The 27,644-nt window shown below is 37.8% G+C and overlaps 2 protein-coding genes across 2 annotated transcripts in view; one reads left to right on the forward strand and one right to left on the reverse strand.

Annotated features, from left to right (window-relative positions):
• Positions 1–2,159, reverse strand: part of LOC118413723 — a 12,478-nt gene extending 10,319 nt beyond the window's left edge. The window contains exon 1 of the mRNA XM_035817251.1: positions 2,018–2,159. Coding sequence (XP_035673144.1) covers positions 2,018–2,141 — 124 coding nt within the window. The 5' untranslated portion in view covers positions 2,142–2,159. The remainder of the gene's footprint in view (positions 1–2,017) is intronic.
• A 1,311-nt stretch (positions 2,160–3,470) lies between these two features.
• LOC118413317 (probable E3 ubiquitin-protein ligase HECTD2) lies at positions 3,471–26,126 on the forward strand. Its single transcript, XM_035816624.1, has 21 exons — positions 3,471–4,020; positions 6,375–6,493; positions 8,756–8,956; positions 9,423–9,525; positions 10,740–10,829; positions 11,166–11,233; positions 12,364–12,398; positions 12,772–12,892; positions 13,579–13,727; positions 14,601–14,724; positions 16,677–16,773; positions 17,247–17,354; positions 18,127–18,259; positions 19,192–19,280; positions 19,647–19,808; positions 20,419–20,493; positions 20,654–20,741; positions 21,655–21,761; positions 22,810–22,925; positions 24,118–24,261; positions 24,938–26,126. Exons 1-21 carry the CDS (start codon positions 3,778–3,780, stop codon positions 25,056–25,058), a joined length of 2,493 nt encoding a protein of 830 aa, XP_035672517.1. The 5' UTR covers positions 3,471–3,777; the 3' UTR covers positions 25,059–26,126.
• Positions 26,127–27,644: the final 1,518 nt, after the last annotated feature.

Genomic DNA, 27,644 nt, shown 5'->3' on the forward strand with positions numbered 1-27,644 from the left:
ACTTATGTCACGGTAGCAAATTCGCGGTGTGAGAAAAAATTAAGTGTTAACGGCACTCTATGTTCGCGGTGGCGGCGGTTCACCAAAAGAAAGTCGGCCTGTTTCGGCCGTGATTTGATGACAGCGCACGGAACGCAACAGGGCCAATGACCCCTGATATGTCGCAATCACATTTGCCGCATAGGCTGACGGGATACCCACGCCAAACACAAGCGACGCGGGCGCCATTTTGAAATATTTTCGGCGTGAAAGACGGCGCTAAGTTTTAAACTTTCAGCGTAATTTGTGGACACAAATTGTACACAAATTGTACACAAGGAGGTGAAGAGTTTATCTCTCCGATATTTACAGTAGTTCCAACTCAGAATTATGAAACGAACGTCTTTTTTTCGGCATGTAAGCGGAGTTTTGTTTGCCACGTTTCTAGTCGTAAAAATTTCCCCGCTATTATTGTTGTGAATCTTAGTTGCTGTAATTCCATAGCCATTACTTGTATTTGTAAAGACCGGTACTACTCAGTTTTATTTTTTGTTCTGTTTTTAACTTGTAGAAATCTAGTTAAACTATGATAATGTACTAAGTAGATTGTTATCGCAGCCATGTCACGGCGTGTACGTAAGTTTTGTTAGTAAACAAAGCCGATATGTTTCTTTTTCCTCCGGTCGCCGGTGGCACATTTCTATACAATAATGACTCCCTGTATCGTATATGTGTTGAATCAACTTTTATTTTTACAACATACTGGTATTTCAGTAAATTCGCTGGTTTATTTGTACTCATCACCTGAAATTCCGCGACTTTGTTGAAAATTCCTTTGTCTAACGCTTGGCTTGGGTACCGCCATTTTGTAACATTTTTTTTATGTATCGCTAGCTGTAGTTGTACAAATATACGAGTCATTTTTTGTACTAGTACTAGTACTTTCAGTGATGATCCTGTAGTAATTCCTTGCTTGAATAGCACTGTAGTAGTTTTTTAGTTTGTAAATGTACACATGCTGCCTGCTAGCGGCGATGTAAACAAAATAGCGGTTTATGTTATCGTAACGTAAACATGAACATAAGTAAAAGAAATGACACAATTTTGTGCTTGTAGAATAAATGTTTTATTTCTTGAGGAGAATTTGTGTTTGAGTTGTTATTGTGGCGATCGTTGCGTGTTGAAAGTGTGTTGTGTGAATGGATAAGACATTCGTAACGTACTAGTAAGTACTAGTTCTAAGTACTTGGATGGTAGCGGAGAAGGGGGAGGGGGGCGAAAGACGAATGATTTTTTAACGGCAATGATAACTTCGCGGCACAGACGTCACCGTGAAAACCGTGAACATAAAGTTACCGTTAATAAAACAGGAATTACAGTATACATTACGACGAAACTTTCGCGGTGGTTTACTGTTCGCGGTTTTCGTGGTGGCCGCTTCGACGCGAACTTAAATCCACCGCGAACATTTTTTCATGGCGGTAAGAGACTGCAGTGCAGGGTGCTACAGCGAAATTAAAAACACCGTGAAAAGTCCTTTTTCCCTCTACCGCGAAATTAAATCCCCACGTTTATGCATTTACAGTATTGTAAGGTATACTGTGTGCTGAAAAATAACATTCAGGCTCACCGTAAAGCAGAGATTGTAGCACATTGTACAGTCAAACCGGTCCTATTTATAAGCTTGAATCCGATCAAAGTTGACATTTTTCTATTAATTCTCCAAGCGTAGATTATAGGTTATTCAGATTGTTTTGACGACTTTTCTAACTGTTTCATCATGCTGAGAATGTTTTTAGGTTTCCGTTTTGTCCATTTGTTTGGCGGATAAAAAAAGATACTAAACTAAAAGAGAAAGTCCGATAAAAATGAGTAAGAATTGATATCAAAACCAGCCAGAGCCTAACGAAGAAAAAGAAAACAAAATCCTAGTAAACAACATGTTACAAAGAACGCACCAAGGAAGGAATAAATTTTGTTCCGTTTTCGATACTGTTTTGGCCTTATGAAAAGGATAATAACAAATATGTCTTCTCACCTTGTTCGATGTAAATGAACCGCCTCTCGGATAAGAGTTGAGATCGTACGCAGGCGATAAGGGCGACAAACGCACACAAACAAAGGGCCATGGTCCGACTTTTAGAACCAGCAGGCCACCACATCTCTCGTCCTGGTGGTTAACTTTGATTTGCCGCTAGTAGTTGTACCTGAAGGGAAATACGAATCCATGAATAGGGCTATCTTTAAACTTTGGGAAAGGATTTACAATAAACTTATTGATATTCTAAAATGTGCAATAGAAAAAAGAATAATGAAAAACAACAACAATAGATATGTCAAAGAATCGTTCAAGCATTCATCATAGAAGCGAACTCATTTTCGCGGGTTTGGCTCAACTTAGCCCATTTTTTCTTTTGATAGCATTTTGTGGACCTTGGTACCTGGTATTTCCAGTCACAGGTAACTCGAGCACACCCGATTTTACTTCAACTGCGACCAAAAATGTAATGGAAACCATCCATATTCCTAACCATCGCTGTTATTACCAATAGTATACTATAGCTGATTCTTGTACAACGCCAAGAAAGCCGGTTTTTGTGAAAGTCGTGACAGACTTGATAGTCAAAACCGGAGGTTGCGCTGCAGTACAGAAGAAAGCTGCTAGGCAGCCCAAAATCTTATCCTTTCTTCCATCTGCCAACCCTCACCAACATACCAAATATCTTCAACATTCATCCGCAACTTCGAAGGTAATACTCTCCACAAACACATTCACCCCTAAAACATAACATTCTTGCCTAAGGCAATAAAGCATGCCCTTGTTTTCCTTAACGTAAAATTGTACTTACTAGATGCGAAGATGTACCAATATGAATTCAAAATTTCCGAGCTACATGAAAACTAGCCGCCCTGTGACATACTCGTGCGTAGACACAGTGCCAGGTGGAGTAAGAATGTGGGAATTCTAATATTCTCTGGCAAGTTATATGTCACGCATGTCATCGATGGAGCTGATTGAACATTTTTGGGTTTTATGGCAAGAAATACGAGAGCGAGTAATCAAATATATCTTTTAAAACAAAACAAAATCTAGAACTTTTAGAGAGGATATTGACGTATGGCTATTTTTTATTTGCTATGGCAAGGAGGTTATATCACGATTGATTTTTGAAAGACGAACGTCCACTGCAAGTTTAATTTTGGTCCCCCTTGGGGCTGTCCTTAGTACTGAAGCAGAACTTCCCGTGTTTGAATCTTTGAGATAGGGAGAGAGAGATAAAGATGGGAGAGATATAGTTAAAGACGGGAAAGATAAAGAGGGAAGGGACAAAAAGAGAGGCGAAGAGAAGAAGTTTTGACAATGCCGAGTTCCCAGTAAGACTTTTCAGTACTTTGTTTCTTTCTTTGTATGTTTTGTAAACAACCAGTGCAGCTGAGCTATAACACGTGCGCCCCCTTTCCTTGTAAATGGACGAGGCCGCTGACCTTTGCCCTCACTAAGCCTCACTCTCGAACCACCAACAAACATTCCAAGACGGTGGCCCGGCGTATTTTGGAAGTCATACCTTGACTTTTCTTGACGTCTTAAGCCTTAACAAGCACCTACGGACACCATGTAAGCGGGAAACGCTGGTACAACCTTTTATCCGTGTAATCTGACCAAAATGTGACTGCTATGCACGAAAGAAATTTGTGTAAAACGCGGGAACTGGCGAGTAGTGTTGTGGTCGTCGCACGACATTTTCCTCAGGTTTTCCTTTTCTTCTCCACAAAGAAAGTGGGAGTCGAGAGGTGAGAATGAGCTCCACGCAAGTGGGTCAGCAGAATTTAAGGCCCAGCACCGTAGCTTGCAGTCAGGACGCCACAGTTTCCGAGGAAACGTTAGCGGTAGGCGATGGGGGAAAGGGGTTGACTGAGGGGAGGGCTAGCTCGAGCTCTCCCCGGCTGCCAGTGAACAACGCGCCGAGCACGACAACAACAGCTGGCGGTAGTGCTGGGTCGACAGGGCTTCTGCCGCCTATCTCCGCAACAACAAGCAAGGTAAATTTCCTAACCAACTCAGAAAAAAAAACCCTCAAACATATCTGAAAATTTTTATTTTCGTAACCAAGGAACTCTTTGTCATATCCAAGTCTTTTGGGACTCTTGGACTTTTTGTTGGAGCTTTTAAAATTTTAGATTAAACCTTCTTGCTACAATTTTATTTTGCTTTCAAGGAGGTCAAAAAAAGGAATTTGCTTCTCTAATACTGTGAAAGGTTGCTGTATACATGCACTAGATATGATATGCAAGTAAAATAAGTCCTCCAAATATTACCACAACTACTTTTTGGAGCTGGATACGTAGAGTCTTTGGTTGTCTTCGTGTCTACTCTAAGAGCTTTCTCTATTTAAACCTCCTTGTGTTTTGCTTTCAATGAGGTTCAAACTAAAACAAGGAATTTGCTTCCCTTATATTGTAATAGGTCGCTATATACATGTACTATATATGATATATATGTGCAAGTAGAATACGCCCTCCAAATATTGCCACAAATACTCTTTGGACCAGGAGTTGACGTAGCATGTAGAAAAGGACAAATTAAACGCCCCTTTGTTATCCCTGTCAAGTTGAATTATTATGATTTGAAGCGTGCACAATAGGAAGTGTTTGCGACCTCCTTGTGACAACAGCGTGTTGTTATAGTAATTACTGCCGTGCTACGTGCCTAGCAACTAATCACCTGGTACTTACGGTAAATTCTGTTACTTTTTGCAGTGTTTTTATGTCGTGACTGGGAACCAAATTATGAGGTGTTTGAAATTTGCTAGTAGTAGTAGTACTGTAATGATATATTAGGTAGGGTAATTCAAGGTACAACCTATTGGAGGGGTCACCCAAAAAAAATGGCCATGATGATAACTACCTCTAACATTTCAAGATTTACCGTATGTCGTAAAACGTACTAGTAAGGAAGTTTTGTTGCCAAAATAAATGAATGTTACATTTACATATTGTTGCAATTGTTGCAGTTTAAGAAGAATAAGTAAAAACAACTATTAGAAGTCATAAAATGTTGATCTGGTCCTAGTACTTATTTTTAAATAATAAAACCCATATATTCGTTATTACATCCAACCAGACCTTGAATACCACCTGTAAAAAATGTTACTGCAAATCTGGAAAGTTTGGTATGAAGATTTCATTTTCGCAGTTTTCACGGTGACTGAAACTGTGAATACGTTCCCCTTGTTCTTCTTGAAGTGCCTTCAAGTCCCTCTTGCAGACGTCTTTGAAATGCAGCTGTGGCCGCTCAGTGTTAACTCTTTCCTAAGATCAGTGGGTGAAGGCAGGTAGCATCCTGGTTAACAAACTTAAAATAAAGGTTTCATACATGGGTTTCATATGCGTTTATAGACAAGCGCATGAAATTGACTACAATTCCATACCATTATAGCAAGTCGTTGGGAGTGCATACTCAATGGGTACAGTTAGTGGATTTGAAGATTATCCTGTATTTTACTTTTTAGTACAAAAATGGGCTGAGATACTAAATCTAATCCACCCTTCCGCTCTTGAAAGACCTTATATTATAAGTTATATCATATATATGCATATTGTATACTATTAGGTACTACTAGTAGCAGCCATAACAATTGTTGACAGTCCATTAACCTTCATGACGTTGACTGGCCACAGACAAAGAATAACTAGAAATACAAAGAAATTTTTTTGGGTGGGGCACTAGAGCATTTGCTGCGTTGTACTCAGCTCAGCAGACAAAATTCAAGAACCTGCACAGTTTCAAGATGGATTTTGACCAAACATACGACTCTATGTACCAGGTGGGTTTTGCAGATTAGCCATATAGAGTTTGTTGGATATGTGTTCCTCCATTATAGGAGTTGTACACACTCCAGTACCTGTGGACTAGCCCCTATGCCTTACGTGCACATACCGTACATATAGTCACCTGTGTCACTCAGTGTGTGGCCCAAGGAATGACTATTTAGACAGTTTTTTTTTAATTATTATTAACATTAATTGTCCTATCGAGGAAGTACATGTACAGGTACATGTATATAGAAAAAATTACAACTTTTCACTTATCCGGACATTTGAATATTATGGCATTTGTCTATTAGTAAGTATTTTCAATTCCATCAATGGAATTCTTTTATTGTTGGCTCTATTTTTCTGTGACGACCAATGCTTGATGTTATGACTTTGAAAGGTAACAAGTATATCAAAATCTCTCTCATGGATAAAATTCATAAAATATTACTAGTACTTGCCAAATCGGATGAGTGGGTTAGGACATGCACTTGCCCGATCAGCACTTTCTCTTGCCCTGGCTAGTCGGCTATGCACCAGTTGTGTGAAAATAATTTTAACTTTCACTCTTTGTTGTTTAGGTGATGGAGACAGATGAGCAGAGGAAAACACATCGGCCTTTCGCCAAGATCAGCAACTTTCTCAGCGCACTGCGGCCACGTGGCGGAAAACAAGGGGAGGAAAAATCTGTCAGAAAAGGGTACGTCTGAGTCTTGTATACTAAATAAAAAGTAAATGTAACAGTCGCATCCATGGCTAGATATGTGTACATTAGGCAGCACCAATATGATAAACTCTCATGTCCCTAATAAACGTACCGGGACGTTTATTTTTTTCAGCCTCACAATCCACCCGGTACGTTCTTATTTTGGACGGTACGTTTATTTTTTTTCTGAAAATTGGGGCTTTGCTAAGCCAGGACCCTCAAAGAATTGAAGTTTTTGGGGTTTCTGCCCATATTTCCGCGGTATTTTGCTCAAAATTCACTATTTGTCGGGCGAAGCAGCGCGGATTTCCCCGCGTTTTGACCCGCGTACGCGGTACACTTTCAGTGATTTCGTTCCATCTTGCTATGACGCTACGAAGTAAATGTTGTTCTTGGGGGAAAATAAGACACCGCACTGACGTTTTGAAATACAATTTTTACATAAATAACTTTTAGTTTTAATTTAGTAGTAGTTTACAGTCTCTGTTTACATCGTAAACCAGCACCTTGCACGATGAATTTCCGGTCTTGTGGTTCCATGCTCTTTCGTCAGCGAGGCGGAAGAGTGATTCGTTCACATAATAAATACTGGACGTAAAAATAACAACTATAAGTTCGTTTCCCTTGTGATATGAGTTTTGACGCCGCATATTCTCCAAAACGGCAGGAATTCGTCAGTAAAAACAGCAAGTTCATAATCATTTCTAAGCTTCAAACCGCCACAAACACTTTCCTCTGTAGATGCATGTGCCATTATGCAGAGAAGGTCACGTCGAAATAAACTTTCTGTACGTAGGCTTATTTCTCCGGCAAAAATCAGCCTTAGTCTAGTTTTCACATAAAAAAGTTTCATGTAATAGATTTTAATCGTTTTTATACCGTAATCACTGTATTTCATGTACACATGAGAATTCTTTTTGCGACATTTTACCTTGGAAAAATGGAGTCGCCCACTGACCCCTAGTGACCTTGTTTATCTGCTGCTGACGCCATCTTGGAAAATTACCGGAGACGGAGATTTCCATTTTTGGCCCGCGGAATACGAAAATTGGGACAGCGTACATGCATTTCAAGAACCTAAAACATCAGATACATGAACGGACGGTCTATTTGTAAAATCTGTCCATATGGTCTTCCAGTTTGCACAGATATGACGATGTAGAGAAGGGTATACGTAGAGTGCAAAGAGTCTGAGACGAGAAAAAACGCCGTGTGAATTCAACACCACTTTGGTGGAAAAATTTCGCATAAAATCACATAATTTTGTATAATGTTTCTTTATTCAACGTTTCCTTCGTAAATCGTCAAATTTGAGCCTACATTTTGCTGATGTAGTGCAGAAATTGAAAAAAGTGAACCCCGCCAGTCGCGCCGCGCCGGTGACCGCTATCGGCAGTGTTGGCATAGACGACTTGCGCACTTCCCATAATTCACAGTGCCAGGGATACGGATGTAGTGACCCGTGAGGTCATCGGGGGAAACCAACTAACCGACGAAAACTGACCGAAATGGCCAAGTGGCCCCTATACCATGTTACATAAGGCAGGTTTCACTGTACCTTTTATTACAAAATGGAGAAAATATCATAATTCGAACAAGATATCTGTTATAGTTCTTCAGCTCATTATTTATAAAACTGATGTGGTTCTTAGGCATAAATAAATAAAAAGAACCTACCTGCTTATCATCTTCTTTTCTTTGGACAGAAGTAGTATGGACACAGTTAAATACTTGTCAATTTGGTAATTTTCCGGGGGGTATGTTTATTCCGGGGGGTATGTTTATTAGATATTGAGGATTTGTCCGGGGGGTATGTTTATTCCGGAAGGTATGTTTATTAGGGACATGAGAGTAGCACCATGAAAATCTTATAGAAAAATGTTGATGATAAAAGCACGCATCCATGTACATTGCGTACACCTGTAATGGTGTGTGAATAGCCTAACACTCAATAGGTACATGTTATAACTTTTTCACCGATTTGTCTTGTAACTAAACATGAAACATGTTTATTCTTACCGTAAAATCAAAAATTAAGACAAAGAAAGATGAAAACAATGTATTATATGACATTGAATTCAGCACCATCAAAGGGCACCTTAGGAATGGACACAGCTCTGTCTCTTCAGTGTATAATGTTATGCATTTATTTTGGTCTTTTTCACAATTTTTAACAAACTTCAGGGACTTTCATGTATGAAACATAGCTGAAAATTGTGTCTTCTGACTTGTAAATGTAATATCTTTATTTTACAGTTCTGGAAGAAGACGTTACGTGGGTAACTTGCCACCCATCCACCCCCCTCAAGCCACCCCCACCTGCACCAGCCCCCTGGTCACTGCTCCCCCCACCACCCCGGTGAGGACGTCCCCCACTCAGCCACAGCAACAACAACAACAGAGTCCGGCAAAGTCACAGCAACCTATCATCATCAGAAAAACCTTTCAGGAATTCAAGTAAGAAACTATCCACTCCAGATATTGAATTTGGGAAGTGTTCTTTTCCTTGAAATACTGTCAATACCTTTATTTCTGTGGGGATTTCATTCTGTAGTAATAACAAAATTTGCTGTGAAAACAATTAGCACTGTTGTGCAGTTACAATAGAAAAGTTATGGTATCAAACAACTTTATACATAAACTCCCTGCAAACATTTTTACCTATCCCTGGGCCACAATCATATCGCCCTTGAACAGAATATAAAATTGATGTATTACTGAGAACAACAGAAAAATAGATGCTGAAAATAATTTTTCTAAGTGCCATAGTCATTGATTGGATCCATAATGTACTACCTAAAATGTATTTTTCCTAAAGATAGAAGATAAGAACTGTAACTAACAGTATTGTTACTCATAATGTTGTTATGTAGAAATGTCTGGTAATAGTATTTGATATATCATGCACTCATAATCAATCCAGGGATGACGCTACCCAAGCCCACTCTTCTGGCAACTTCAAGACCCTACAGGAATTTTATTCAACTTCATTTGACTCCTTCTACCAGCTTGTTGGTACCTTTCAGGTGACTTAATACATTCTTTTTCTGTTCCTGTCTTAGTTTGCAAAATAGAGACAGTACCTTATGGTCTTGTTCATCAATTTCATGTTATACCACAAGTGTTTTAGGTCTGTAGTTTGGAAACTGTGCTGCAATCGCTGTGTGCCACATACTTTATTTTAAAGTTGTTCTGAACCACAAGTCTAGCAAGTATACTGTATAGATTCTTCTTTGTAGAATGTTTGTTGGAATGCAAACGGCGTTTAAAGTTTCAAGTAAACATCAACCAACAGATTAGATAAATGCTCAGGTGTATATATCTTTGAAATATATATGTACTATTGAATGCAATATGATATTGACTTCTGTGCTTGTCAGAATGTATAAGAAAGTAGGAGTAACAGGAAAATGTCTTTGAAGACTGTGTACTGCATTTGAGGACAGCTGCCCTAAGCTATGCCCCGAAACAATGGTCTCACAGGGCTTGAAATTCATTCAACCTGAAATAAGTTTGTGTGCACATTCATATGAACCTAGTATTTCAATCCCTCTCTGAACTGCCATTCAAGACCAGTGTTCCATGTCCTAAGAGATTCGGGTCAATAGATCAATTGATACACGTCCTTTTGGGGAGAGCATGCCTCGATCCATGTAACCATGGTGACACACAAACACTACTTCATCAAAATCACCACTATGTAGGGTATGATTTCGTTTTGAGTGGACAGCTTTTGCCAAGGGATTTCTGCTAATGCTAATTTCTTTGCATATATTATGAAATCTTTTCTGTATAACAGACATTCGAAACATTAAACAAAACAAAAAATAAACTTAAGTTAATGACCTGTTTAGAACTTTATATATATATTGTGCAGAACATTTTTAAGGTCTAGGAAAACATGCTGCATTTGAGTTTGCAGTTACCAAACTGACCCTAGAACTCTGATGATCTCTTGCAAAATACACAAAATTTCTATACTGGCATGGATATCTTAAGTATGAAAATGTAAAATCCCACCAAACTTTTGAAGGTCTCCTATTTAATGCCCTACATGATATAATATAATAAGAAATCTAGATGAGAGAGAGGGGGGGGAGAAGGAATACCTATCACCTATAGACTGAACCTATGTTTCAGGACAGTAATATGAAAAACAACATTCCCCAGTTTTCCTTCGACTAGGTTATTATTATGATTACTTGCTAGAACTAAATTTGGTTTTAACTTTTCCCTGTAGGAAGAAAGTTCTACAACAAGAAACCCTACTGAGCACCCAGGGGTGGCAGTCCAACTCCTAGATGCTGCCTATAGTGAACTTATGGAATTGGTAAGGCTCACTTTTACAGTTGCTGTATATCACAATTGTATGTGTATATTAGTTACTTAATTTCAATCACGTAATATGATATGCAGTTATATGATGTACTATCAACATGTAAAACCATGTTAACAGAAATTTCCTTTTATGCCATATACAAATGTACTAAATGCAAAAAGGAATAGAGATGTGTACCCAATAAAATGTGACATGCAGGTACAGGTAAAGAACTGTTACAAGGTGTAACCTTATTTTGTTAGCTATAATGAAGATTTGATAAACAACCCAATATTCTACAAAATTTTCAAACAATTAATATGTGTTTCTTCTTTGTTCTCCTTGCAGCCACAAGATATTCAAAAGGTTGTTCTCAGGGGAATTGTAAATAGTCTTCTCCAAAAAGATATCAAAGGGTAGGTATTACTAGTTGTATATCTTTTAATCCTATAACTACTACTAATTGATTTGAAAATAATACAAACTGTAAGTACAAAGACTGAACAAAAATCCCACTAGGGAGTAAAGAATTTTTGAAAACTATAATGTGTGAAAATTGTTTTTGTCGAGCAGTATTTTGTTATCTTTCAATGCAAGGACATAGATATTACGTGTATATGAGGTGTACTTTGAAAATGATTCAAAGAACTTGAAGAATAAATTGAAAATTGCTACCCTATCGGGAATACAAAATGAAGAATGGAAAACAATTTTACATGCAATCCATCATTCGTATTTTTTGTAGCCCTCAAAATTCTAAGAGGTATACAATCATCCATCAATTTTCTTGTAACTTCCACACTTGCATTTAGCTTATTACCAATTCTAGAGGGCCATGGTTTGAAGTTTGTGACTTTATGATTCAATTGCTATGCTGCACTATGCATAATTTATGAAGATGCTGATAGCTTTGGACAATTTGATGCCCTTGCACATTGTCTGTCATTGTCCATTTTCTGCTTCACAGCGATAAGAAAAACGTTACAATGCTGCATATGCATAATACACAAGGTTTCATGACTTGTATGTACATCCGGTGAAAGCAAAAATTATGACTTGGGATACCAATTTATTTTGTAATGTGCACAATGTGCCTGTTGCATTAAAAATCATCTTCGTCAAACCAGCATATGAAAATATGGAGTTCATATTCTATTCCTATACACAGTCATGATGAGATATATTCTGTATGGCAATACTGTAAATTTATTTACATTTGCAGCAGCTTTAATTTGTGTTAGGAGGACAAATGAGGTTTCAATTTTCACTGTATTCCAGTTGAAACATCTTTGTAGTGCATTGTACATGCAATTCATTATGAATTTGTCCCATGAAAAGGCCACTGCAAAAATAAAACAACTGCAAATATTTCAAGATTTACAGTGGATGTGCATGTTAATGCCAGCAAATAGGAGGGGGGTCAATCCACAAATTATGTTATAGTAATACATGGTACTAACTTATAGAGTGAAAGCAGCCAATTGTATCAGAGTTATTGTAGCTTGTAAGAATCTTTTATAAGAATCTTTTTTTGGCTATCTTGCAGGCCCAGAAGCTTCAATGACTTGCGAGCTTACTTCAAATTGATACCAGGTTTGTGTGTCTAATTTCAATGCTAAAATTGTACTTTCATGCATTCTGCTTAAGAGGAATCAATTATTTTTTCAATATTACATTTTAATCATTTTTACATGATATTGTGCGTATACCACATTGACCCATTTATTACAATCTTTTACATGTAATTCTGGAAGCACAAGCCTTTGAAATTGCCTTATTCACAAAGGTGATACAGGCAAGGGCTGTACACTTTAAGTGATCACATCTACATGTTTATAAGGACCACCTGGCCATTGTGACCACTTGTCAGTGGTCCTTAAAACATTTTTTTCCTTAGACACAAGCATTTATAAGGTACATTGAAAGAACAACATCCTTTTTTTTTTGTCCATTTTCTTCCTTAAGAACCCACAGTTCAGCCATGTGAAGACCTATGTCATCTTTGCCCACCTGATAAGACACCTGGCACACCTGGAGGACAAAGAACATCAGGTGCTCGTTGGCTGGATGAGAAGGTGCAAAAATTATATATCTATAAATATTAATATTTGTTAATTAATACAGTTTGCTTTTACTTCCATACATACATGTAAATGTTCATATTAATTGTCAAGCATTTGGAATTACTGGTCAGGAATTTAATTCACATTGTTAACATAATTTAGCACATAATATTAATACACATTGCATATATTAAATGCTAAACGTAATTATTAGTAAATTAAGAACTTACAAAAAAATCATGTATAGAATAATTTTTGCTCTTTGTTTTTTTACGTCTCTTCACCCATATTCTCCTGAGTCTTATTATATCATAAGTTCAAAGCTTATGTAATATTATTTTTTAAAATGTCAAAATCCATCAATTATAATGACATTGCCGTTCTGCATTTTATGACATTGTAAAGAATATACATCAAAGATTTAAAAAAAAAACTTTTGCAGAATGGGTATAGTGTTGCCTTGCATTTGGTAGGTTGTGAGTTTGGTTCCCGGCCGAGTCATACCAAAGACTTTATAAATGGTATATGCTGCTTTTTCTGCTTAGTGCTCAGCATTCAGGAAAGAGTATTGCACACAGTATAGTGATTGCACAAAGTTGTGTGGCTCAGGGCTACTGAATGGATATGGGTGCCGCCCCATGCACCATCTGGTGTGGAAAGGACTCTAACTTTAAGGAAAACTCTTGTCTGACTTCCAGACTGCCCGCTGTGCAATTCCGTGACATCGTGGACCGCCTGCTACAGTTCATCTCTGTGAGGCTTTTCCCCCCGAAACAGGACGAACTCCCGCCCCTGGCCAAGTGTGGATGGTGGATACCCTCGGCCACTAAAGTCCTTGCTCTCTTTAGTAAGTTTCCTGGTAGCATTTTGGTGCTATTTCGTACCCTAATACTGGATATGAATGTTTCACATTGAATCATGTTATACTACATTGTATGTATCTATCTATATGAATGTGTCACTGTACCACTGTAAAATCATTTAAATTTGCAGTAGGAAGGGATAGGAGGCATACTTGAGGTTTGACTTCATTATTGAAGCAATTTATTGGTATTGTTACAGTAGAAATACAAAACACATAATGGTACATATCAAAATGAAGAAACAGGAGCTGGTGTTAGGTTCTCTGTTCTTTCATTCATTTGTTCACCCATTCATCTGTTCCTTCATGCATTCATTCATTTCATTTTATGATCTAATTTGGGGAGGTCTCCCCCCCCCCCCCCCCCAAAAAAAATATCAAAAGTAAACATTTAAAGATGTGTAATGCATTATCAGTTCTAAATGTTAGAACCTGTCGTTTCTGGACTTTGCATCTTTTACATGCATGGAATGACGCTTTGATGAATGTGGTTTAGTTAGTGTATCAATCTAACTTGGTATAGCATATACATTGTACATCAGTGCAGTATACCTATAAACACTATAATTTGGTCTCTTGTAGATTCGCCAAATAACAATAGCAGTCACCTGAAGAATACTTACTATTAAGTATTCCAACCTTAGATGTTAACAGTTGGTCACTTTATTGCATGCAAATGCTGACAGGGTCATACCAAAGACTTGAAAAAGATCATAATGTACAATGTAGTACGCAGTACTTTTTCTACTACATGTAACTACCATGGACTAGCCCCCTAATACTACTACACTATGCATCAAAAGGTTTATGGCAGGCCAGGGATTTTGACTAACTGAGTGAAACGTTGTATTCCTGTAGATGCTGCTAACAACATCTGTGTGCCGATGAAAATCCCCCACTCCCACTTCTACAACAGTGCCTTGGACCACATAGACCTGATGGCAGAGTACATGGCATGGCAGAACCCAGCTACACATCCAGGGTGAGCATTGCGTGTTACATTTCTCTCCCTTACAGAATGATGGAATTTTCATAAAGGCTCAATTCAGTCATGCAGAAGAAGGACTCCTGTGTTTACAGAAAGTATAGCACAATGGCATTCTGACGTGTGGAAGTAGTGGTGTTTTGGGTACTGTCCTTGGTGCTGAGAATGAATCTAGGTAAACTGTCTAACTGCACTTAAAATCTAATGTTGTCCTAGGGATGAGGGACTCAGTGTTTGAGGAAAGTGCAGTGGCAACCCCAATGGGACTGTGCAATGTTGTTCTGGTACTGTCCCTGGTGCTGAAAATGAATTGTATGACTGTGACAATATGAAAAACAGTTTCCAAAATCTCTCAAATCTTGGTTAAAAGAAAATGTTTTGTAACCTTGGGGATAGAACATTCACATTCATTATTTACTGTCCATGATTTGGATGTCATAGAATTTTCAATCAGACTGTGACACTCAACTACCGACCATTCCGTAAACGTTTCCTTAAAGGTATGCTACGTAATTATCTTTGTGTCCTCCCAAGTTAGACCCTCTTGGCTGTAAGTAACAACTTCCAGGCCTCCAGTAGGCACCCTAGGGGGTGGGCTAATGAGTTTATCACACTCCAGCTGGCTACAGGGGAAGATCTTCTTCTTTTCAAACACTCAATTTTTTTTCACTTCAGAATAGGATATAATCATGCACTTAGTCTATTTTGTAGGGTATCAATAAGCTGAGGTTACATTCCCTTCAAAACTGCAAGAAATCTTGCAAATATTACGTTTTTCAAAAACTCTGGTGCAACTGTCATCAGACACCCCACTGTGCAGTCAGGCACACAAGACACTGATATAAAGCCAGATGTGGGTGTGTTTCCCTAGGAAGCATGGAGGTCCATGTAGGAAGATCACAGTTTGTAGACATCATCTGACATGTTTGTTTGATGCACTGATGTTGCAACTTCTCTCACTGAGCCTTGATATTCAATGCTAAAGGGTAGACTTAGCTTACTATGTAAAGAAATGGCAGGAAAACCTACTTTTTGTATTGTCCAAATATTATGTAGCATAGCTTTAACAAGACAGCTGAATTTTGTATGAAGGAAGAACAATTCTCCCAAGAATGCCCTCCATTTGTGATCGTATGCCAATCATATGACCATCATTCAGTAAATGTTAGTGGGCTTTTGGGAAAGACATTCCAATTAATAAGCAGAAGTAGAAGAGTCAAGTGCTGTACAGGTTACAACACTAACATTATTGCAGTCAATTCAGCATTCTTTGCTATCTACTAGTATCTTGGTCCCTCTGTTATCCATCCAGCTATCTTACCTTCTATCCATCATCCATTCTTTCTTCCTTACCTCTCTCATTCCATCCTTATTCAATCCACCATTCCATCTCTATCCACTCATCTATTTGCAGAATTGCCTCGAATCCTATACTTTGCTTGGACTAAAAGAGAACATCTCCCCTTTCCTCCATTTCCCATTTGTGAAGTGGTGACCCCCGAACTCTGTGTGGAGAAATCCACTCAGTCAATTGGGACAACTGTCAGTCATGTGGACTATGGTAGGTTGTTGTAAAGATGAAGAAAAGGAAATGAAATTATGTGGTACAAAATATTATTAATACTGGTTACTAGATAAACTTAAAGTACAATGTACAAAACAAGTAGATTTGTGTTTTTGAAATAAAAATCCCCTCAATGGAGAGAAAAGACTGCATGAGAAATTGCATGAAGTACAAACTCAATAGACCATAAACATTATACAAGATGTAAAATTGCCTATTTCTGTTCTTGCATGTGACAAACCAACATCCACTGAATACTGAATACAATTCTGTTATTAATTGTGAAAATACAGATAATTGATTATTGTATGAATATGAGTTGATCATCGCAACCATTGTTACGGTAGTGTCTTTATCTGTAACTTAATACATTTCTTTTGTGCAGGTTTTCATTTTGCCAGTACCCCTACATCCTCAGTATTGCAGCCAAGAGGAAAATCTTACAAAGAGACTCGGAACATCAAATGATCATGAATGCAAGGGTATGTTGCGTTGCAGTTTTTAAGTTCTAGGTGACACTGAGTGCAGCAATTTTCACAAGGAACCTGTAAATTGTACAAAGAAGCTGCAGAATAAGGGAAAAAATGTGTACTATAAATTGTAACGAAAAATATTAGAAAAGTGTTTAGTACTGATATGACAGTGTCATCGATTGCCAATGTTAATTCCAAAGTCAAATAGCAAGATTTTTTAAAATTATATTGTTTTGTATATTCAGTCATTTGTTGAACCTGTCTTTTCACTAAAATCTCATAATGAACTTCAAGGAAACTTTCTTTGGCTTTGCCCAGCTTGAATTTTTTTCTTTGTATGCTTGCATCAATTTTAGGGTGCCCAGAGGATGTCATCCAAATAACCAAGTCATCATGGCCCTATTTGAATTGGTTTATGCTCATAATAAGCTGAAGAAATTACAGATGTAACTATAATAATTTTGTTTTCTTTGCATGTACAGAGAAGCCTTGTACAGAAAGTACAGAGGAGACAAATGCCAGACATGGGCATGCTATTTCTCAATCTGAACGTCAGAAGATCACAGCTGGTTTCTGACTCAGTCAACGAGGTGAGAATCAAGTATTTATCTGTATTCTGTATCAATATATCCACAGTATAACCATCCTTTGGCATTAGATACTAACTTTGCAGGCACATAGCATGGGAGAAGCTGGTTGTACTAAACTTAATGATCTGTCACACTTAACCTTTGCACATCTGACTGTGTTGTCTCTAGTACAAGACTATATGTCGATATTGAGTAATATATTCATGGGAGTCCCATAGCCATTTTGTGGCTGTAGTGACAGTGGGTTGCTATCCACTGTCTAGGATACGGCATTAGGAGGCAGAGCCCATCACTCTCCTTCCACTGCCTTTTACCTCCCAAAACCAATGTCAGGTATACCCATTTCTACACCTGCGTTGGGTGAGAAAAGTTGTGTTAAGTGCTCTTTCTAAGGATCTGTCTGCTAGCCTAGCGATTTAATGCCACACAGGTACAGCTAGAAAGCTGGCAAGAGATGTTAGTTGAAGCAATGTTATACAACAATATAACCTACAAAGTATTGCCTGGAAAGTCAGAGTGATATCGATCCAGTTCACATGTAGCTCAATGAGGTGTTATTCTTCCACTGGTCGTGACAGAGAAGACATTCAGTTTTTACAGGTTCATCGTACCACGGAATTTCCCCTACAGCTGGAATCACACTCACAGCTTCTAGTTCCAGAGGCAGGGCTGCTTAAACCACTGGACTATATATATTGTATGCTATCTAGAAATATTTCTACAAGCTGTTTTCATTGGATCATTTAGAAATCATCTTTGTTGTTGTTTACAGATCATGCAGAAACGTGGAGATCTCAAGAAGAAGCTAAAAGTGAATTTTGTGGGTGAGCCAGGGCTGGACATGGGGGGCCTCACCAAGGAGTGGTTCCTGCTTTTGCTCAAACAAATCTTCCAGCCTGAATATGGTAAAACCCCTTTACACCCTTCCTTTGTTGGATCTGAATCAGCTACTATAAAAAGTAAAAATTGTGTAGTATCAAATGACGTAAGGATCCGGTGTTCTTTTATCTTAACAAAACCCATGGTTTAAAGATAAACGGTTATTGTACTGCAGTCAGTCTATGTAAATATTGAACAATATAAACTTTAAGATATTGTTGACCTTAAAATCACAAGTGCTCTTTTGTTGGTTATCTTTAAGATAAGCATGTCGCATACACAGCTCATGTTTTATTCATACTTATGTCCGATGATTGTTTTGCATTGTGAGCCTGTCAATGGTATTCTTTGGTCCAATTAGACAATAGCAAGGCAGTTTGACAGGCTACATTGACAGACAGCATTGTATTCTTTGTTCCAAATACTAGATTTTGTTGCACATACATTTGTATGTACAAGGTAATTTTGCCTACCATAGACTAACAATATATTTTGTGACATAAAAAAAAAATCAGGAGAGAATTTAGAGGGAAAGATGGTTGTTTTCATTTGTCTCTATTGTTTGTTTTGTAAACAACATACAAACAAAAGCCTTGATCCACTGCATTGACATTTGACAAACTGTCATGCCCTCTCAAAAATTAGATGTAGCAAATGTAATATGAATGCTGAATGTATCATGCATGTTTTGTATGGTAGGCCGGTGTTTTCAGTTCAGTGTGTCATAATAACTTGAATGCAGTATAGAGTGGAAGGTTTCTATATATTCTAGCATATGCGGACACTGACAGGAAGTTAGGTCAAAGGTCCCAGAAAGGTTTCAGGATAGAAAATCATTTCCTATCTTCAATTTCCTGCTATATGCATGTTTGTTGCCATATAAAAGCACTGTGCATTAGACAGAACCAGTGAGAAATTTAGAATTATGAATAAAACCTTGTTGTATTGAATGTTACAGGAATGTTCACGTATGATGACAAGGCCCACTGCTACTGGTTTAGCAGCATCAAGGTGGACAACTATTCAGAGTTTCATCTGGTTGGAGTCGTATCCGTCAATGTGTACAAAACAGTACATGATATATGAACACTGTAGATTTAAATTCTTTACATTTCTCTTCTATCTTTACCATACGTTTAATTTTTATCAATACCCATTGAAATGTTAGATTAAGATAGGCTACAAAGCTCTACTGTACAGTAACTAACATCAGTTGCCTGGTCCCAATGGCTCACAGATGCCAAGTCTTAAGAGTTCTTGCAACTAAATTATAGTCTGAAGGAGGTGTAAAATACTTTTCAGTACAAGTAAATGGAACAATGTGTGACAGTCATGAATTCCCAGAAGATAAGAAAGTTTGGCCTGAAACTTTGAAACTTGTTGTCAGATAGTAAGTCCTTAACATAACTTTAGTTGATGGGTCTAGCTGTGTATAACAGCATCATCCTGGACATGCGCTTCCCACCCTGCTGCTACAAGAAACTGCTGTCTCCCGCTGTCGTACCCTACGGGAACCCTCGCGCACGTGTCGGACTGGTTAGTCTTACCGTGGACGATCTGCAGCAGACCATGCCGGTAAGTGGAGAAGAATATTGATTTCAGAAATGTTTTTCAAAACACTGTATATTGCAGGGATACTATTTCATGTTATAGGATTGTACAATGTAGCAAGTGGCAGGACAGAGGTGGAGGGGCTGGTCAGCTTAAAAACAGCCAATGGAAGGTTTTTCGTCAGGCATGCGTCCAGTGCGTCTTTGGACATGCTGTTCTAAAGATAAGAAATTGGACGCACTAGATGCCCTGAAGGTGCCCTAACACTTTGGAGCAGATATTCTGAGAAGTATGAAATTCTGATTGACCAGGGGATGTTACCAGATCACTTGTGGTCACAGTAATTTTGCCCCTCAGGATACCTTACAATACACTATAATAAGTTCTCTAAACCTTTGCACCATAGACCCACTTGCAATACTTGCATCTGTATCACTTACCATGATACTGCGACTATAAATTTGGACTCCCTATAATAAAATCCTAGCTAAAAGCCTGGCTACTAGTTAGGTATGATTATAAAGTTAAGCTAGACCATGCGAAGGTAAATACATGTGATTGCTTGCAAATGTTGCCTCTCTAGTAAGAAATGAGTTATATATAATCTAATATTTTTTTGTACCCCCAATTTTAGGACCTTGCTCATGGATTAAAAGAGCTGCTTGAATATGAGGGCAATGTGGAGGAAGATCTATGCATGACTTTCCAGGTTAGTGTCAATTTGTTTTGAAGTCTCCTGAAATAATACAATGTAACTTCTTTCTAGTCTTTATGATCTGAAGTTGTTTCCATGATTGCAAAGTGCTTCCTAAATGCAACAAGTCATTCTGCACAATGTTCATTTTGAGATGATTGTTCTTCCTGTTTAGGTTTCAAGGACAGAGTTTGGAATAGTCAGAACAATGAACTTGAAGCCTGGAGGGGACAAGATTCCTGTTACAAATGAAAACAGAGCAGGTGAGGTTTACTGTTACAGTACTTGTTTCCATGAACTTCGGTGAACACATTTTTTTAAACACAAAATTTGTAATTCCATTATTTTTTTTTGGCCATAGGGGTAATGATATTTCCGGTCTTATTTGATTGTGTGTTTGTGTGTTTGAACAGCATAACTTGAAAAGCTGTTTGACAGATCTTTATGATATGTCAAGTGTGTTGGGGTTGTCCAAAATGTTGTCAATGTTGGATCTCCTAGCATCCTTCTACAGTACTACATGGAAGATCCAGTTTGAAATTCTTATATCAGTTCAAGATAGATTGTGTAAATACTGTGCGACGGATGCAGTGGAAGATGAAATACATCTTATATGTAACTGCCCCCATTATGAGGACGAAAGAAACAACCTTTTTGACACAATCAAAACAATATTTCCAACTTTTCACCAGTTAGTAGACCTCAAAAAAACTATATTTCTGTTAAAATCACAGAACCCACTAATCATCAAAGAAGTGGGACTTTTCATCAGCCACTGCCTCCAAAGAAGAAGTCAAACCTCCCAGTAAAGAATGTAGAAGCATGTACATAGATAGCTGACGTGTGTGTATATAGAATAGACACTTGTTACTTTTTACTGTCTGTATCATTGCAATTAGCCTACGGGCATGGATTTGCAAATAAACAAATTATCTTCTGTTTTGAATGTACATTTTTTGTGTACTATGGTCATAATTTTGGAATGGTACTAGTAGATAATTCTTGTGATATTATATTATTCAGTGGTGTAGGTTTGGGCTAGTACATGTGTAGCAGCTTAGTTTGGAACTACCACAAGAGCTCTACAATAACGAGAAGGGTTTGACAAATTGTTTATTTATGATTTAATGATTTACACATTACTTTAATTTTCTGACCTGTTGCTGTTGTTTTCAGAGTTTGTACAGTCCTATGTCAACTGGCTTCTGAACGAGTCCATCTACCACCAGTTCAGTGCTTTCTACTACGGGTTTCATGGCGTCTGTGCCTCAAATGCACTGTTGGTAAGTACTAAGTACTCATATTTTGTAGACAACATAGTATCATATACTATAATACAATATGACTTATTCACTTTAAAACTGCCTAACCCGATGGACCTAAAAAAACATTTTTTTCAATAATATATTAACATGTTCCATTTCCATAGTATATGTACAAAAGAAGTTTGAACGAAAACAATGTCACATTAAAAAAGCTATGCAGGCTAATGAAAAAACACAATGATTTATTGAAGGCTTTACTTCATTACTTTTGCTATGCATTGAATGGATCCGAATCAGATACCTTTGTGAATAATTGATAGGCATACCATATTCATATCCATGCGTCATTTTCTTCATGACAACATCCCCAATGTACAATCTAATTAATTAAACTTTTGAATTATTATTACAACAACAGGTGGCAAGGAACAATTAAATGGTCCATTGCAAGTTTCTACATGAACATGATTTTTTCTAAATATGGGACTCTGGAATACTATTACTTTGGCTTTATCATTCTGAAATAACAGTTCTCAATGCCTCAAAACCTTGTTGAACACAATCCATTTGATGTATGCATAATTTACATTAATGAGTTGCAGTCATTTCTGATTATCCTTGATAATTGTCATTAACAACAGCAAGTCTTGAACAAGTCTCAAGCTTATTCTGTTTACCTATAAGTAGAAATATATGATCTACATTAACATTTTATTACCTCTGTCAAAATGGAGGTATTGTAATCATTTGTTGTGTTTGTACGTTAACTTTGTAGTAGTGTGTGTCCACAACTTCCGCGATTGGCAATTATTTTGAATGCTGGGCTTGCCAGTGACAGGAAGTTAGGTCAAAGGTGGCAGAAAGGTGACAGGAAATGGAAAGTATAGAAGTTTCCCAATCGTAGAAGCCGCCTCATGCAGTATTTTATGTACAGTTTTCGTCAGAGGTTATTGCCTTCAGATTCTGAAGTAAAACAAGAATTTAAAAAGATATATACATGTTTAACATAGATTCCATGGTTATTATGATTTCTTTACAACGTTTTTTTTGTTTTCTTTACATGTAGCTCCTGCGTCCAGAGGAAGTGGAGACCCTTGTGTGCGGGTCCCCAGAGCTGGACATGTTTGCCCTGATGAGGGTTACTGAGTACGAGGGATATTCCAGGGCTGACCCAACCGTCAAGTGAGTCTCTAGTCACTGTCACCACAGTGGTAGAAATAGAAGCATCCCACCATTTATTCACTTGCTCACTACTCTCACTATCCGGTTAAGCGTGCATTGTTCCCCACATTCTGCAATACGCATTTCAGCATTTATTGCAATATTGCAATACACATTCTGCAATACACATGATACAGGTAATCTTTGATGTGTACTGTGGGATGTTTATCGCAATGAATGCTGGGATGTGTATTGCAGCGAATGCTGGGATATGTGTTGCAATGAATGCTGGGATGTGTATTGCAGCGAATGCTGGGATATGTGTTGCAATGAATGCTGGGATGTGTATTGCAGCGAATACTGGGATATATGTTGCAATGAATTCTGGGATGTGTATTGCAGCGAATGCTGGGATATGTGTTGCAATGAATGCTGGGATGTGTATTGCAGCGAATGCTGGGATATGTGTTGCAATGAATGCTGGGATGTGTATTGCAGCGAATACTGGGATATATGTTGCAATGAATGCTGGGATGTGTATTGCAGCGAATACTGGGATATATGTTGCAATGAATGCTGGGATGTGTATTGCAGCGAATGCTGGGATATGTGTTGCAATGAATGATGGGATGTGTATTGCAGCGAATGCTGGGATATGTGTTGCAATGAATGATGGGATGTGTATTGCAGCGAATGCTGGGATATGTGTTGCAATGAATGCTGGGATGTGTATTGCAGCGAATACTGGGATATGTGTTGCAATGAATGCTGGGATGTGTATTGCAGCGAATGCTGGGATATGTGTTGCAATGAATGCTGGGATGTGTATTGCAGCGAATGCTGGGATATGTGTTGCAATGAATGCTGGGATGTGTATTCTGTGATGTGTATTACAATGACTGCTGTGATATGTATTGCCATGTTAATGCTCAAAAATGCTCTATCTAATTAAAAGACAATACAATCTCTACAACAGGATAAGAGTCATATATTATTTCCATACATTTTGAGTGACACCAATCACTCTTCTTCAGCATCACTAGAAGAAACTTCCATTGCAGGATTACAAGATTGACTTATTCTGCAAGTTCATTCTAGTGATGCTGAAGAAGAGTAATGGATGTCAATTGCAATGTCTGGAAATAATCTCCAAAACTTATTGAGTTGTAGAGATGGAATAGTGAAATGTCTGACTTTTGTAAATCTTCTGTAGGGCATTCTGGGAGGTAGTGCTGTTCATGCCGGTACCTCTACAGAAGAAGTTCCTGTTGTTCTGTACGGGGAGTGATCGCATCCCTGTGGGGGGCATGGCTGAGATGGTCTTCAAGATCGTCAGGATAAACGCCTCTCTTAACATGTGAGTCTTCTGATTCATGATGCAAACTTAATGGTAGAGTCATAGGTAGAGTCCTGGTAGTCCCATTGCCTTTTTAGGTTTTAGGGGCAGTGAGTTGTTATCCACTATGTCTAGGGTGCGGTATTGGAGGGCAGAGACCCTCTCAATCCCTCCACAACCAAATTCAGGTTCCCATTTTTAAACTTGAGAAAGTTATGCTGAAAGGTTCCGTATTCCCATGAACACTACTGCTAGCAAGGAGCACCAAGGACGGAACCCTTGACCTCTTCATCTCGTGTCTATTAGCCAGTCAATGCCACTTCCCCCTAACATGTCATTTAGGTTACATACTAGGGACATAGTCTGACTTGTAAAATATTCAACCTGGTAGGAATGTAATTTCAAAAGTGGCATTCAAGGTTCTATGTATCATACTAAGTATTACATTTCCTACAAGCTGATGTCTATTCATGATCTATATTTGTGCAAGAAAAGCACAAAAAAACTTAGTAAATCACTGATTGCATGCAAGTAACAAAAAAGCAGACAGTTCTATTAGTATGGGGAGGAAGAAGAATTCTTTTACCCGTGTGTAGCAGCAGCGATTTGTCCACTTACAGAGGAAATCTATTATTTTGAGTTGTTGGTCAAGTCAAAAATAAATGGATTTACTTAACACTTTTGTCTTTTGCTTCAGGTTACCGATCGCCCACACTTGTTTCAACCAGCTGTGCCTTCCTCCCTACAAGAGTAAGAAACACCTGGCCCAGAAACTTCTCATCGCCATTCAGAACGCTGAAGGGTTTGGTCTGGAGTAACTCAAGAGCTCTTAAGGGGATCAGGTGCACAGGGATCGTTTTGAAGAAGGCCATTCTGAGTCAATTGTATGGATGACATCCTCTGGGAAGCCCAAAACTGATGCAAGTGTGAAAAAAAAGTTGCCTTCATCATGAAATCTAAGTATATAGTCAGAAAGATTTAAGAAATGACTGAACTCACAGAATATGGTATGGCAAACAATAACTTGCTCATTTTTGTGCTAATTGATTGACATTTTCTTATATGACTTTGCTCAGGGCTTGAAATACATTTTGCAGCTTACTTGGAAAAAAATGTGCGCATGGCAAAAATATGACAAAAATATGCATTCACAAACCAAGCCTGGTATGTTTACAACAAAATCAGAATGTTTCACAACAGGATATGAGGCACTCTATGACATAAATACCCATTTTCCTTTTACAATCTATATTTGCTCGTTTCTTCTTTGTAATGCAGTATGATTGCAATTTTGGAAACAGCCAAAACTTGATATGCGGGCAGATGTCATCCATATAATAAAGTCAGTGTGACCTTTAAGTATTGGATGACTTGTGTATAATAAGTGTTCAAAAAGGTGTTGTTTTGATATACGTGCAAACTGCAAGGTAGGAATACGAGGCAAGAAATTTTCATGCAATTTCATTTTCACGTTGTCCAAAATGGTAACCCTATGCAATTGTGATGACCTGAGTGAGCACTCAATGCCTTGCAGGTACATTTTGTACACATGCAATACCAGGAAAGAACTATTAGTCAATTACTGTGGCCTTAGATGAATTTTTCCATATACTTTGACACATTATTGCTATTTAACTTTGTATGCAACAAAATTACACTGTTACAACGGATGGTGATTGGTGATAAGTGTTGAGGCACTAAAATTGGTATTATGTAATCGTTGATTTTATATTATGCAAAATGTGAAAGTATGATCATCCAAAAGATAACAACACACAAGAAATAAAGAAATGTTTTCTTTTTTCTTTATGATATTCAATGTTATTCCATCAAATTCACTTGTTCATCTTTCGCAGCCAGTAGTGGAACGAAATACCCCGAAAAAATGGCATTCCATTAGTAATATGCTTGATACTGGAAACTTGTTGCTATGCAATATGTACTAGGTTACGTACGTGTACAATGTATTTATATGCATAATACATGAGAACCTATTGTTACCATATGCTTGGTAAGTCTAAGTTGTGCAATTGGATCACAAAGGTATCAACCTCTCTTGATCAAATTTGCATAATATAGAATTGACTCAAAGCAAAAAATGTACTGTTTTGTAATGGACTTCTGCACAAGTGTGACTGTGCATTTTATTTGGCAAACACTGTTTTAGTGTTATGGAATTTGTTTTATGTAGTTACATGATTGCTTGCAAAGAAACTTTAAATTTGTTCCCTGTGGGAAATGTATTAGTCCGTCCATTGGTGTTGTAGAAATGTTGTAGATATGTAGATAGAGATTGTTAGAATAGGCTGTAACTTAAACATTCCAATACTGTACATACTATACACACTCTATGTGCATTATATATTATGTACTACACGTTACACAAACACACACGCACACATACACAAAGTTTAGCAGGCAACTACAAACGCTATTTTAAACTACTTTGAAGTGCAATATATATGTCTTTAAGTGTGTGTAACATTATATTTTTTGGCTGTGTGCATTAATATTGATATATGATACCATTCATTTTGCATAGATTGCAGTTATGACACAGCTATCTCCTGCAATTGTGCATGGCCAAAAATCCTTTGGTCACTATTCAGATGAAAAGAGTACTTTTCATACTTGCACCATGCATGGTTTAGAGATAGCAAAGTTTTTAATGAGTTATAATTTGTACACAATGTTTGTACCTTCATAGCTTTTACATGAGTATTTCTTGGCAAAGTTGCAATGAGTGTGTTTCAACTTAGCATGCAAAGGTAATATATTTTGAAGTATGTCCATAGTTTTATAAGTATCATAAATTAATGTACATGTATTTATGTTTTTGAATTACTGTTCAACCAAGTGCTGAGGCTGTCTAAATCATGTTTTGCAAATCTTTACATCAAAGAAATTCGAAAAATATTCCTTAAAGGGATGATAATTATGAAAATGCACTGACTTACTTTAAAACCCACTTGCGGACTCTGCAGTACTTTTCCAGAGGTGGATTTACATCCATCCCAGCATCCCTTGCAATATGCAGTCCATAATACACATCCCAAATGGTTGACTTTGGACGTAATATACTTCTCACGTTGCCTTTGACAGTACAGCAGCTTGTCCAATTTCATCAGTACATTTTCTTGTGAAAAGACCTAGAATTAGTCTATGAGACAGACTTTTTTGTGTGGCAATTTGCCATCTAAACTGTGTTGTTGAATGTGTATCACAAGGGATGCTGGGATAGATGCACATCCTCCTCTGGTACTATTAAAGACAAGGTGAACTCTTTATTTTGAGCTTCTGCTGCAATATAATAATTTGATGTAATAATGGCAACTTGCAATTCACAAATTGACGTGTCTACGCTTGGTAAAGAGTAATTGTTTTTTGATTTGTGATTTTTAAGT

The sequence above is a fragment of the Branchiostoma floridae genome, chromosome 4 (assembly GCF_000003815.2).
Source record: "Branchiostoma floridae strain S238N-H82 chromosome 4, Bfl_VNyyK, whole genome shotgun sequence".
Lineage (NCBI taxonomy): Eukaryota > Metazoa > Chordata > Leptocardii > Amphioxiformes > Branchiostomatidae > Branchiostoma > Branchiostoma floridae.